The sequence below is a fragment of the Prionailurus bengalensis genome, chromosome X, assembly GCF_016509475.1.
Source record: "Prionailurus bengalensis isolate Pbe53 chromosome X, Fcat_Pben_1.1_paternal_pri, whole genome shotgun sequence".
Lineage (NCBI taxonomy): Eukaryota > Metazoa > Chordata > Mammalia > Carnivora > Felidae > Prionailurus > Prionailurus bengalensis.
The window spans coordinates 66,677,399-66,692,463 of record NC_057361.1 but is presented as its reverse complement, the minus strand read 5'-3'; the positions used below and the strand labels follow the sequence as shown (position 1 = coordinate 66,692,463).

The 15,065-nt window shown below is 35.7% G+C and overlaps 1 protein-coding gene across 3 annotated transcripts in view; it reads left to right on the top strand.

The window, feature by feature from the left end:
- The window catches only part of BRWD3 (bromodomain and WD repeat domain containing 3), a 234,360-nt gene that overhangs the window by 153,316 nt on the left and 65,979 nt on the right, over positions 1 to 15,065 (top strand). For all 3 annotated transcript variants that reach the window (XM_043570815.1, XM_043570814.1, XM_043570816.1), the window contains exons 24-28: positions 9 to 122; positions 10,243 to 10,350; positions 11,763 to 11,887; positions 13,058 to 13,140; positions 14,251 to 14,362. In XM_043570815.1, the coding sequence (XP_043426750.1) occupies positions 9 to 122; positions 10,243 to 10,350; positions 11,763 to 11,887; positions 13,058 to 13,140; positions 14,251 to 14,362 (542 nt within the window). The remainder of the gene's footprint in view (positions 1 to 8; positions 123 to 10,242; positions 10,351 to 11,762; positions 11,888 to 13,057; positions 13,141 to 14,250; positions 14,363 to 15,065) is intronic.

Below are 15,065 nucleotides of genomic sequence, written 5' to 3'. Positions count from 1 at the left end.
TATTTTAGAAAGGAGGACTGCTTTCTATGGCAGGTGAACCCAATGAAGAATGGTTTGCCCCTCAGTGGATTTTGGATACCATACCACGACGTTCCCCATTTGTCCCACAGATGGGAGATGAGGTAATTGTTACCAGTTATAATCTTTTTCTTTTGGAACCTCAGGAGTACTCACTTGAATCAGTCTTAGGGCATTTATATTCTCTATTATAGCTATATGTACACTGTCTTAGCAGCTCTCCTCCATTATATATTTCTTGTGGACAGTGATTGAATCTTATTAATTTTTATATCTTTTGTGTTATCAAAAACCTACCTCTATGCTTCAGAGCCAAAACATAATGTGAAGACAGAGTTTGGGATAAAGAGGCACAATAGCTTTATTGCTTTCCCAGGCAAAGGAGGCTGCAGCAGGCTCTGGCCTTCAACAACTGCAAGCCCACTGGAGGGAGGGGCTAGAGAGTGTTTTAGGGAAATACAGAATCCAACTGATTTTGACAGGAATTGGGTACTTGCTACCAGCCTCCTTTTGTTATGTCTTTAAGATGGTACCAGGTTGCTGAAACAAAAGCCTAAAGGGAGGAGGGGAGGTTTGCAGAAGAGACGTAAAAGGTTACTTTAAAATCCAGCTTCATTGGGGCGCCTGGGTGGCTCAGTTGGTTGAGCGTCCAACTTCAGCTCAGGTCATAATCTCGCGGTTCGTGAGTTCAAGCCCCCTGACGGGCTCTGTGCTGACAGCTTGGAGCCTGGACCTTGCTTCAGATTCTGTGTCTCCCTCTCTCTGCCCCTTACCTGCTCATGCTCTGTCTCTCAAAAATGAATAAACATTAAGAAAATAAAGTAAAATCCAGCTTTGGGGCGCCTGGGTGGCTCAGTTGGTCGAGCGCCCGGCTTCGGCTCAGGTCATGATCTCGCGGTTTGTGAGTTGAGACCCCGCGTCGGGCTCTGTGCTGACAGCTCAGAGCCTGTAGCGTGCTTCGAATTCTGTGTCTCCCTCTCTCTCTGCCCCTCCCCTTCATATTCTGTCTCTCTCTGTCTCTTAAAAATAAATAAATGTTGGGGCGCCTGGGTGGCGCAGTCGGTTAAGCGTCCGACTTCAGCCAGGTCACGATCTTGCAGTCCGTGAGTTCGAGCCCCGCGTCAGGCTCTGGACTGATGGCTCAGAGCCTGGAGCCTGTTTCCGATTCTGTGTCTCCCTCTTTCTCTGCCCCTCCCCCATTCATGCTCTGTCTCTCTCTGTCCCAAAATAAATAAACGTTGAAAAAAAATTTTTAAAAATAAATAAATAAATAAATAAATGTTAAAAAAATAATAAAAAAAATAAAATCCAGCTTCACTAAAACGTTTGTGTAGCCATTTTGATTTTTGTTCAACTTTATGCTTTTTTAAGCAGTTTCACTTCTAATACTTGGCACAGTGTCTCCAGTATATTGAAATACATTATTTGACTGGTGAAGTCATGAAAATAATTGTCTATTTTTAATTTAGTTTCTACTTAGCAGAATTGAGTGGTATTTGGAGTCCTACTTCAAGTCCTAATATTCTCTTTTTTAAAAAAGCCCATGCCCAACCTGATAGATAATATGCTAGAGGATAACTGCCTCTTTCAGTGATTAGAGGAACGTCATTTCATGAGACAGTCCTTCCTACTAAGCCTGTGATTGAATAATATAACTCTATTTATGATTACTCAGTCAAAAATTGATTTAAATTCTATCTGGTGAGAAAATTTTTTATTTTTTTATGAAAATTATGTTAAATTATAATATTTTAACTCTACTTGGCTTGTACATTCTCTGGTATATTGAATAATCATTCATATTATTAAAATGTTTCTTTTTGTAGTGTGTCTTCCAGTAAGTATTAGACTTTTGAGTAATGCTTGTTTGTTTGGTTATTTTAGTAGAACATGCTGTGATGAATGCTGTATTAATAAAACCTAAAGAGATTTTTCAGGGGCATATACAAAATCATGATTTCTTGTATTTATTGCCTGTTTTTATGGAAGCTTTAGGGGAGGAATTTTTTTAAGTTTTTATTCAAATTCCAATTACTGAACATAGAATTTTATTACTTTCAGGTATGCAATATACCGATGCCACACTTCCATACAACACCCAGTGCTTATCACAAGTGCACTCCTTAATCTCTAGCACCTATTTAACCCATAACCCTTACCCACTTTTCCTCTGGTAACCATGAGTTTATTCTCTATAGTTAAGTCTGTTTCTCCATTTCCCTTGCTCTCTCTTTTTTTCCTTTGTTCATTTGTTTTCTTTCTTAAATTCCACATATATGTGAATTCATATGGTATCTGTCTTTCTCTGACTGACTTATTTCATTTAACATGATACTTTCTAGCTAAACCCATGTCCTTGAGAATGGCAATATTTCATTCTTTTTGATGGCCGAGTAATATTCCATTGTATGTGTATGTGTGTGTGTGTATATACACATACATACATATGTGTGTGCATATATACATACATATATACATATATGTATACATATATGTACATGTGTGTACATATATACACACATATATACATATATACCTTTTTATATATATGTATATATAATACATATATACCTTTTAATTGGATCATTCATTTTTTTTAAATTGGATCATGAATGTTTTGAGTATTGAGTTTTATAACTTGCACATATATTTTGGATACTAATCCTTTATTAGAAGTGTCGTTTACAAATATCTTCTCCCATTCCGTAGGTTGCCTTTTAGTTTTGTTAATTATTTCCTTCACTCTACAAAAGCTTTTTATTTTGATGTAGTCCCAATAGATTATCTTTGCTTCTCTTTCTCTTGCCTCAGAAGACATATGTAGAAAGAAGTTGCCACAGCCAGTGTCAGAGAAGTTAGTGTCTGTGTTCACTTCTAGGACTTATTATTGTTTCAGGTATCACATTTGGGTCTTTAAACCATTTTGAATTTGTGTTTCTGTAGCATGTAAAAAAGTGGTCCGGTTTCATTCTTCTGCATGACATTGTCAAGTTTTCCCAACACTGTTGAAGAGACTTTTTCCCATGGGATATTCTTTCCTGCTTTGTTGAAGATGAATTGACCATGTAACTGTGCGTTTATTTCTGGGTTTTCTATTCTGTTCTATTAATCTATGTGTCTACATTTGTGCCAGTACCATACTGTTTTGATCACTACAACTTTGTAATATAACATGAAGTCAGGAATTGTGATCCCTACGTCTTTGCTTTTCTTTTTCAACATAGCTTTGGCTCTTCAGAATCTTTTGTGGTTCCATACAGATTTTAGGATTGTTTGTTCTAGTTCTGTGAAAAATACTGATGTTATTTTGATAGGGATTGCATAAAATGTGTAGGTTGCTTTGGGTAGTATAGACATTTTAACAATATTTGTTCTTCCAGTCCATGAGCATGGAATGTCTTTCCATTTCTTTGTGTTGTTTTTCATTTCTTTCATCAGTGTTTTATAGTTTTCAGAGTTTAGGTCTTTTATCTTTTTGGTTAGGTTCATTCCTAGGTATCCTGTTAGTTTTGGTGCAACTGTAAATACTATTGATTCCTTAATTTCTCTTTCTGCTTATTCCTTATTGATGTATAGAAATGTAACAGATTTCTTTAAATTGATTTTGTAGCCTGTAATTTTACTGAATTTGTGCATCAATTCTAGTAGGTTTTTAGTCCAATCTTTCAGGTTGTCTATATAGTGTATAATGTCATCTGCAAATAGTGAAAAGTTTAACTTCTTCCTTACTGATTTGGATGCCATTTATTTCTTTTTGTTGTCGATTGCCAAGGGTAGTACTTCCTGTAGTATGTTAAATGAGAGTTGTAAGAGTATCCATCCCTACCTTGTTCCTAACCACAAAGGGAAAGCACTCAGTTTTTCCCCTTTGGGGATGATATTAGCTGTGGGTGTTTTGTATATGGCCTTTATTGTATTGAGGTATGTTTCCTACAAACCTAATTTGTTTAGGTTTTTTTTTTAATCATAAATGGATGTTGTGCTTTGTTAAATGCTTTTTCTGCATCTCTTAAAATGACCATATGGTTTTTATCCTTTTTCTCATTAATGTAATGTATCCTGTTGATTGATTTGTGAATATTAAACCACTTTTGCAACCCAGGAGTAATTCACACTTGATCATGGTGAATTTGTTTTTAAAGTTTATTTATTGTTTGAGAGATAGAGCAAGCACGCGCACACTCGAGCACATGGGGGAGGGGCAGAGAGACAGGGAGAGAGAATCCCAAGCAGGCTCCACACTGTCTGTGCAGAGCCCAATGCGAGCCTTGATCCTGATCATGACCTGAGCAGAAATGAAGAGTCAGACGTTTAACTGACTGAGCCACCCAGGTACCCCTGTTGTTGTTGTTGTTGTTGTTGTTTTTAATGTATTTTTGGATCCAGTTTGCTAGTATTTTATTGAGAATTTTTGTGTCCATGTTTATCAGATATATTGGCCTGTAGTTCTCTTTTATAGTGGTGTCTCTATCTGGTTTTGGTATCAGGGTAATGCAGGCCTCATAGAATGTATTTGGATGTTTTCTTTCCTTTTTTTTTTTTTTTTTTTTTTTTTGGAACAGTTTGAGCAGTATAGGTATTAACTCTTCCTTAAATGTTTGGTAGAATTTGCCTATGAAGCCCTCTGGTCCTAAACTTGACTCCTGGGTAATCTTTTCTTACTGATTCAATTTCTTTGCTGGTTATTGTTCTGTTGAAGGTTTCTATTTATTACTGTTTCATTTTGCATAAGTTATATGTTTCTAGGAATTTATCCATTTCTTCCAGTTTGTCCAATTTGTTGGCATATAGTTTTTCATGATACTCTCTTATAATTGTTTGTATATCTGTGGTATTGGTTTTTATTTCTCCTCTCTCGTGTGCTTTTACTTATTTAGATCTTTTTTCTTTTTGTTAAGTCTGGCTACAAGTTTATCAATTTTGTTGATTTTTTAAAAATTGTTTAATGTTTATTTATTTTTGAGAGAGAGACAGACAGAGTGTGAGCTGGGGAGGGGCAGAGCAAGAGGGACACACAGAATCCAAAGCAGACTCCAGGCTCTGAGCTGTCAGCATAGAACCTGATGTGGGGCTCAAACCCACAAACTGTGAGATCATGACCTGAGTGAAAGTCAGATGCTTAATCCACTGAGCCATCCATGTGCCCCAATTTAGTTGATTTTTTTTTTAAAGAAACAGCTCCTCAGGGCGCCTGGGTGATTCAGTTGGTTGAATGTCCAACTCTTGATTCCGGCTCAGATCATAATCCCCTCAGGTCATAATCGGCCCCTCTCCCCAACTCATATGCTCTCTTTCTTTACAATAAAAAAAAATTAAAAATGTTTTAAAAAAAGCAACAACTCCTGGTTTTATTTATCTAGTGTATTTTTTTTTTAGTTTCCATATCATTTATTTCTTCTCTAATCTTTATTATTTCCTTCCTTCTCCTGGATTTAAGCTTTATTTCTTTTTTTCCTCACTCCTTTAGGTTGGAAGTTAGGTTGTTTCTTAGAGATTTTTCTTCTTGAGTTGGCCTGTATTGTTATATACTTTGTTGTGAGGACTACTTTTGCTGCATCCCCAATGTTTTGGACCATTGTGTTTTCATTTACATTTGTCTCCATGTATTTTTTTTTTTATTTCCTGGTTGACCCATTCATTGTTTAGTAGCATGTTATTCACCTCATTTTTGTAGTTTTTCTAGATCTTTTTTTTGTGGTTGACTTCTATTTTCACAGTGTTGTGGTCAGAAAAGTTGTATGGCATGACTTCAGTCTCTTTGTATTTGTTGAGGCCTGTTTTGTGACCTAACACATGATCTATTCTGGGGAATTTTCCATTTGCAGTTGAAAGGAATGTGTATATTCTGCTGTTTATGATGGACTGTTCTGTATATATGTGCTAAATCCATCTGCTCCAGTGTGGCATTCAAAGGCATTGTTTCCTTGCTTATTTTCTGTTTAGTTGATCTACCTGTTGATGTCAATGGAATGTTAAAGTCCCCTACTATTCTCTGCATCAATAGTGCAGAGCCTGCTTGGTGTTCTCTCTCTCTCCCTCTGTCTCTGCCCCTATCCTGCTTGTATGCATGCATGCTCTCTCTCTCAAAATAAATAAATAGGGGTGCATGGGTGGCTCAGTTGGTTAAGCAGCTGACTTCAGCTCAGGTCATGATCTCGTGTTCTGTGGGTTTGAGCCCTGTGCTGGGCTGTTTGCTGGCAGCTCAGAGCCTGGAGCCTGCTTCAGATACTGTGTCTCGCTCTCTCTCTTCCCCTCCCCTGCTTGCTCTCTGTCTCTCTCTCTCTTTCTCTCAAATAATAAACGTTAAATTTTTTTTTAAATAAATAAACTTAAAAAAATGTAAAATCCCCTACTGTTGTATAACTACCAATTAGTTCCTCTATGTTTGTTATTAACTGTTTCATATATTTGATTGTTCCATTGTTGGGTGCATACATATTTACAATTGTTATATCTTTGTGATTGTCCCCTTTATTATGCTATCTTGCCCTTTTTATCTCTTGTTACAGTCTTTGTTTTAAAGTCTGGTTTGTCTGATATAATTATTGCTACTGTAGGTTTCTTTTGACATGCATTTGAATGATAAATCCTTCTCCATCCCCTTGATTTCAATCTGTAGGCGTCTTTAGGTCTGAAATGAGTTTTTTATAGACAGTGTATAGATGGGTCTTGTGTTTTTATCTACTTTATCTATTCTTATATCCAGGTCTTTTGATTAGAGTATTTTGTCCATTTACCTTCAGAGTAATTCAGATTTGAATTTAATACCATTTTTATTACTTGATTTATCATTGTTTCTGAGATTTTCTCTAATCCTTTCTAGTCTTTGTCATTTTTTTGTCTCTGCTTTCCCCTCAGAGTCCCCTTTAATATTTCTTGGAAGGGCTGGTTTAGTGGTCACACACTCCCTTCAGTTTTTGTTTGGGAAACTCTTTATCTCTCCTATTCTGAATGATATCTTTGCTGGATAGGGCATTCTTGACTGCAGATTTTTCCCATTCAGAACTTTGCATATATCATGCACTCCTCTCTGAATGGCCAAGTTCCTTTTAGGAAATCTGCAGCTGCCTATGTCTTTTCTCTTGTAGTTAAGGACTTCTTTTCTCTTGCTGACTTTCAGACTTGACTTTATCACTGTATTTTATACATTTAATTATAATATGTCTTTGTTTGGCCTGCTTTTGTTTATTTTGATGCAAGTTCTCTGTGCCTCCTGGATCCAGATGTCTGTTTTCTTCCCCATATTAGGGAGGGTCTCAGCTATTGTTTCTTCAAGTAAATTTTCTATGCCCTTTTCTCTCTTCTTCCTCTTTGACTCCTGTAATGTGTATGCTGTTACATTTGATTAAGTCACTGAATTCTCTAAATCTATTCTGTTGCATAATTCTTTCTCTCATTTGTTTAGCTTCATTACTTTACATTACTTTGTATTCTAGGTCACTAATTCATTCCTTTGCTTCTTCCAGCCTGCAGTTAATTGCCTCAAGCATGTTTCTAATCTCTTCTATTTCACTCTTCATATCTGATTGTTTTTTAACTCTTTTATCTCTGTCTTAAGGGTGTCACTGATGTCTTCTTTTTTTTAAAAAATATTCATTTTTAGGAGAGAGAGAGGGAGACAGAGTGAGAGCGGAAGAGGGGCAGAGAGAGAGGGAGACACAGAAACCTAAGTAGGCTCCAGGCTCTGAGCTATCAGCACAGAGCCTGATGGGTGACTTGAATTCACGAACCCATGAACCGTGAGAGCATGACCTGAACCGAAGTCTGACACTTAACTGACTGAGCCACCCAGGTGCCCCTGATGTCTTCTTTTTTCAGTATCAGTATCCTTATGATTATTGGTTTAAATTTTCCATCAGGCATGTTATTTATATCTGTTTCACTTAGATCTCTGGCCTGTGACTTTATCTTGTTCTTTCATTTGGGATGAATTCCTCCATCTTGTTATTTTGTCTAAGTCTTTGCCTTCTTCTCTTCTTTTTTATAAAAAAAAAAAAAAAAAGAAAAGTTATGCATCCGTCTCCTAAAAGTAATGGCCTTATTAAGAAGAGATTATATAGGGCTCAGGGCCTGGCACTTCAGGGAGTGTCTCAGATGTGTGCTGCTTGCACTCTGCTGTTGTGTTTTGGCTGCTCTATTCTTCAGGCTGTTCATCTGCAGAGGCTCTTCTTGCCTGCTGTGGGCTGACTTTGGTCCCCAGGCCTGAATGTGATGAGTTTTAACTAAGTGGGCTCTGATCTTGTGTAATGAGACCTGTCACCACCTCCATCAGAACTGGGGCCCTGTAGTACTCTCTGGTAGGAAGACTTGGTGTGGGCAGGGGTTTCTTCTGATCTTCTGGGAGAGGGGCTTGTTCCACTGGGACTAAGGCAAGCCTGACTGAGAGGGCAGTTCCACCAGAGCACAGGGGTGTGGGGAAGCTAGGCAGCCAATGTTAGTGTTTTGCTGCTTCCTGTGGTGGCTGTGTGTTTATAGTTAGAGGCAGGGGAGGGAAATGGCACCATCCACCTCCTTTGTTCCCAGAGAGATGTCTCTGTGAATGCTTCCTCTCAGGGACATATTCCAAGAAGAGCAAAAAATCTCCCTAGTATGTGCCCCATGCACGCTTCAGATAACTGTATCCCTACTGTCTGCACCCGAGTTGTTTGCCTGCCTTCTCTCTAGCAGTAGGGCAGTGCCCTCCTGGCTCTATACCAGCCAAACACACTGTTCTTTAAAACTCTAGACTTTAACAAAGCCCAGCTTATTGCAAGACCTCACAAAATTCATCCCCTGTCTTTTTCCAAGCCAATGGCTTTGGGGAAATGTTCTCCTTGTGTGTACCCCTATGAGCTCCTCTCTCCCACTTCATGACCATGGCTCCCTCCCCTTTGCATTACCCACAATCTGTTTCTCCCCTAACCCATGTCTCCACTTCTTACCTTCTTCAGTGAGGCCTCTTCTCTCCCTTCAGTTTTGGAGTTTGTTCTGCCAGTCTTCAGGTTCATTCCTGTGGTATTTAGGATGATTTGAAATTTATCTAGTTGTGTTTCTTGGAATGAAAGGAGCCTGAGATCTTCCTGCTCTGCTGCCGTCTTCCTCTAAGGAGAGTTATCTTTAATTAATCTTAGAAGTCTTTACAAAAGAGAACAAGAATCTCTATATTATATGTCTGATGAGACACCTCTCTTATATAAGACCATATTTACCTTGGTGGAATCACTTTCCCTCTGCTTTGTTAAATTTAGAATATGCTTCTATGCCTCAGGAGTAGTGTGTATTAGGTAATGATAATTGTGCAGGTAATGGAGGAAGTATATAAGTGAGTCCATCAGTGAAATACGTAAATGAAAGAATGTTTTTAAAGAACTCGTAAAACTCATACTTCTTCTAATGGAGGAGATATATAAGTGAATCAGACAGTGAAATACATAAATTAAATGTTTTTAAAGAATTAATAAAATTGATACTTTTTATAAAACCAATCTCTTAATGGCACCATTACTTTTTACTTTAAATGTTAAGCCTTCAGTATTTTGCCTGGAATGGCCATAGCCACAGATCATTGCCTTTGAAAATACTCATGTTTACAAGTTTAACTTAAATGCCAACTTCTCCTGGATGTTATTCCTACTTTCCATTTACCTGCTGCTCTTTCCTCCTGAGCTTTCACCTAAGTTATTTCTCTCTTATGATATTTAGTATATTCAGCCTTATATTATACTCATATGTTTACCTGTCTGCCCATATCCTCGAGGGAAAGGATTTTATTTTGGTATGTTACCACTGCACCCAGTGCCTTGTACACATATGTTCAATCAATATTTGTTGTATACAGTAATATATATGTAATAAATTATATCTGAATAACGTGGTTATTATTGATATTTTTACTCTTATAGTTTGAAAAATAGTACTTTAAAATATGATCAGTTCTGTGTACATTTGTCATTGGTTCCTCTTTCTTCAGAAATTTATGAAGCAGCTAGAAGGAAAAGGATTGTGTATACAGTGTTTATATGCAATACCTATATGCAGTGTTTTTATGCAGTACTTAGTACAGGCAACATAGACATGAATACTGAATGAACGTTATTTGATAGTGACAAATAATTATACATTTTTTTCAAAATTATAATTTTGTTGTAAACAGAAGAAGACATTTGTAACAGTATATACTGGGATACATAGAGTTGTTAATTAAATAGGATACTGCTTGTTAATACCTTATGTTTTTTGTTTTAGCTTATCTATTTCAGGCAAGGACATGAAGCTTATGTGCGGGCTGTAAGGAAGTCAAAAATATACAGCCTTAATTTACAAAAACAGCCATGGAATAAAATGGATCTCAGGGTAAGTTGGCCAAATTCATAAACTATGAAGTAGTTTTGATACTTCATAAACTAACTGAAGTAGCTTTGGAATTAAGTTACTTGCGTATATATAGCTTTTTCTCAGTTTCGTACATATTTCATTTTTGATTGTGTGTCTAAGATAAGGAGATGTTCCATACTCTTGTACATGTGTTATGGGTCCCATTTTATGTTTGCTGAAATTTGTATGCTATTTGTTGTCTTGATTATTTGACCTAATTTTCTTCAAGCTTCAAGTCGTCTAGTGTATACCATTCTATATTTGGAGCAAAGCAGTAGTTCCCTGGTGTGGTTATTTTCCTGAGCAGCTTTGTATATTCGGAGGCTCTATAAACTGACTTTGTGTGTGGATTACAGACACCCTTGAGGTTCCAGTGGCTTTAATTAAAAATCATAAATATCATAAATCCCAAGAAACTGAGAACTTTGTGGTACTTTATGGATTATCATTTTTGATACAGTACCTATATAACTACATGGTATTGAGTAAAATAGGTATGTTTAATATTTTGGAGGTTTTTCTGACTGTAAATACATACTCATTCCTTCATAAATACATAGATACATACATCATCATTTCTAGTTAGGTTTATGCATGTTTTCTTCTTTTGTTTTTCCAACTTGAAGAACAAGAGACTTAAGAGCAGTGTTACAGTGGTTTTTCAGGTAAATGAAGGATTGTTGTGTGATGATACTTAGCAGGAAGCATACATGAAAGAATGTAGATTTATTGAAACAAAGATTTAGATACTTGTAAAATATTGTATTAAGGTTGTGAGGTATGAAAATATCTTATCAAGTGAGCTTTACACAATCATCTCCTGGGAGATAGGGATGCTATCACTATTCTAAATCAGGTGAAAGTAGAGTAAAACAAGTCACTATGCCCATAAGGCTCAGTTTTGCCAACTGCTAAGTATGACTAATAATCAGTTATGAGAGTGGTTTATAAAATAATATTGTAGGCATTAAAATATGTAAGCCCTTTCCCCAAATATACACATACATGTCTACCTGCATACTTACATAATATATGTCTTAACCAGGCAAAAACATCATAATCCCTTGGGGAATTATTTCAAAATATGTATGACTAAACTTGTCATACCCCAGACCTATTGAATTCAATTCTATAGGAGTAGGTTTTGAGAATATGAATTTTAAAAATGTTCTCAAGGGGATTTGGTTGCTTATCCTTGGTTTAGAGCCCTGAAGTATACTATGACTTGATATTGTCAAGGACTATGTCTTACTGCCTTTAACACATAGTGGAATGCTTAGTATTTGGTGGGTATTCAGATAGTTTTTTAATTGTTCAAAAATAATGAAATAATATGCAACTGTCAGGCATTTATATTGAAAGTAATAATTTATTGGTATTCTCATGAATAGGAACAAGAGTTTGTTAAGATTGTAGGAATCAAATATGAGGTTGGACCACCTACACTGTGTTGCTTGAAGCTTGCATTTCTGGACCCCATTTCAGGCAAAATGACTGGAGAATCTTTTTCCATTAAGTGAGTAGCTGTCTCTGGCTGTGTGTGCGCGTGCGCGTGTGTGTGCATGTATGTGTGTGTGTGTGTGTGTGTGTGTGTGTGTGTGTTTTAATCCCAATCATTTATTCTGCAGAGTACAAGGCTTGATGGGAGAGAAAATACTATAGTACTATGGGCTTTAGAGTTTTAAAGACCAGGGTTTAATGTTTAATTCTTTTTTTTACACGTAATAGCTATATATATACATATTTATAAACTTCCATGTGTGTGCATGCATGTGTGTGTGTAGCAAACATATATGTACTGTAGTATGTTTTGTGTGTATACAGTTAACCCTTGAACAATGTGGGGACTTATGGGTACTGACCCCCGACAGTTGAAAATCTGTATGTAACTTTTGACTCGCCAAAAACTTAACTACTAATAGCCTGCTGTTAAACAGAAGCCTTATTGATAAAATAAACTTTTGACTAATATGTATTTTGTATGTTTTATGTATTATATATAGTATTCTTACAATAAAGTAATCAAGAGAAAATAAAATGTAATTAAGAAAATCATAAAGAGAGAGAAAATATATTTACAGTATATATATGCATATTTATTGAAAAAAGTCTGCATATAAGTTGACCTGCAGGGGTTCAAACCTGTATTGTTTAATGATCAACTAGATATATATCTGTGAGCAAGTTACTTAACCTCTCCGAATTTATGCCTTCATCTGCAAATGTAAATGTTAGTAACTGCCTCAAGATTGTTGTGATGAATTAAAAGAAAAACCTTTATAAATGCCTAATGGTGTGGTTGAAACATGGTAGTTGCTTTTACTTCTGTTAATAATAAATGATTAGTCAGCGGCACATTTCTTAGAGTTTGAAATCTGAGGAGATGAAAGAACATCAATTCATACTTTTCTAATTATAGACTCTTTTATATTAAGAGCCCTTAATATAAAATACCTTATACTAAGCTTTAAGGACCTTCATTGGTGTCTTTATGTTATTAAAGTGATAGAGTAATAGGCAGGGGACTAACAAAAGCAGATGGAGTTTAAGTAAAGACATTTGCAGGAACCTTGAGGCTTACAACATTTTTTAAATGACTCTACTTTAAACATAGATCTCTGGATATTTAGTATCATATGCTGTTATATTTGTATATTGATTCATATGTGCTTTATTTTTTGTACAGGTATCATGACATGCCAGATGTCATTGACTTCCTTGTGCTACATCAGTTTTATAATGAAGCCAAAGAAAGGAACTGGCAGATTGGTGAGTATAAAATTCTCACTTAATAACAATTAAGTTTGAAATAGAGTAACATTTTAATTATAATTTAATAGAAATAAGCTAGTATAACATCTAGTTGGTAAAAGCTGTTAACCAAATTAGAAAAATCAAATTAAATTTTCCTTCTCAGTTATGTTTAGGTGATTTTATGCACATTGTGTTTAGCATATAACCTCTAATCTTTCTGCAAATATCTAATCCATTAGAATACAAATCTGAATTTAAAAAAAAACCATCAAATGTCACTTGCCCTAATATAGAGTACTGCCTAATATAGAGTACTTAACACTTGGGCTCTTAAGCAGGCCATTACTGATTGTGATTTTCTTTCTTTCTTTCTCTTTTTGTCACTCTTTCTCTCTCTCTCTCACTCTGTTTCTCTCTGTACCTCTACCTGTTTCTGCACCTTTTCTCTTCCTCTCCCTTTCCCTCCTCTCCTATCCCTTCCTTTAACCCTTCACTAGCTATTTCATCTTGGGCAAGTTTTTAATCTCTCTGTGTCCCACTTCCATTATCTTTATGATAACAATCACATCAGAACACACCTACAAGGTGATGTGTGCAATAAATGATAGCACTTAAGATGGAACCTAAATATTTAAAATTTATACTGTGTAAATGGTTGCTATTAGTACTGTTGAATTCTCCTTTCTTATGTGGGAGAAACATTTTTGTCTGCAATGGTTTGGTTTTATAATCCTTAGCGCTTTAGAGGCAGAATAGTATGAAGAGATTATTAAAGGCAAAAAGCTGAAAGCAAAAAGGAAAAGAACTGTAGTAACATACAGTACAGTACAAGAAAAAGTATGCCTAATAATGATCCTAAGTAATTGATAAAAATTAGATTATATGTGGTAACATTTATTTAAGAAGACATGGACATATTTGATTTATCTCAGAAAGATTACTAGTACTTGGAAGTCAAAACCTTAGAGTAAAATATAAAATTTACTTATCTGGGAAACTCAGATTGAAACCTCTAATAATGCTAGATACAAGGCTACTTTGTCCAACAAAAAGTAGCAATTTAAAGTGTGAACAAAGCTGTTACTCTCAAAAACATCCTTTTAAGAATTTCCAAAAATATTATAGGTGATAGATTCCGCAGTATAATTGATGATGCCTGGTGGTTTGGGACTGTGGAGAGTCAGCAACCTTTTCAACCAGAGTATCCTGATAGTTCTTTCCAGTGCTACAGTGTTCAGTAAGTACAGTTATGGTATTTTATGCCTGATATAATACTGTGGTACTATATGGACTTTCTGACCCTACCAGGAATACTACGTTGTTACTTTGACTTATCTTTATCTAACCTGTACCATTAAGGAAGTAATCCTGGTACCTGTAAGGAAGGAATTTGATGATAAACCTCTTGGTCCAATATGCGTGCTAAAACAAAGCAGGAACTGAAGACTTATTTGTACCTCCCTTATGCCTGTATTTTAAGTATTTCTGTTTTAGACAAGAATTGCAACTATTATTTCATGAAGAATCCTGAAATTAATTCATTGTTTAAAGTAATTGTTTGGAACATAGCAATAAATATTAGTACCCAGTCTTTTATTTAATGGTATGAATTCTAGGCACAGGTGACTGTATTATGTTTGGACGTACTGTTTGTCTACAACATTTACTTTAGTTTTTCATTAAATACCAGCATTGTAAGATTCTTAATGAATGAAATTTTCTTCTCAAGAATGATTAATGTTTATTCTGTGAGTACTGACTTTAATTTTGCATATTGTGGATCACAAGGGAATAATAAAATTTTGGAGATGCTGTTATTCTTAAACTATTAGGGTAAAGTAGATTATCTCATAGAAAGAATTGATCTATTAAAATTGACTTTCTTAACCTGAAAGGAATTTTCCAAAGAGGTCTTTTCGTTATGTACCCTGGGCTAATAT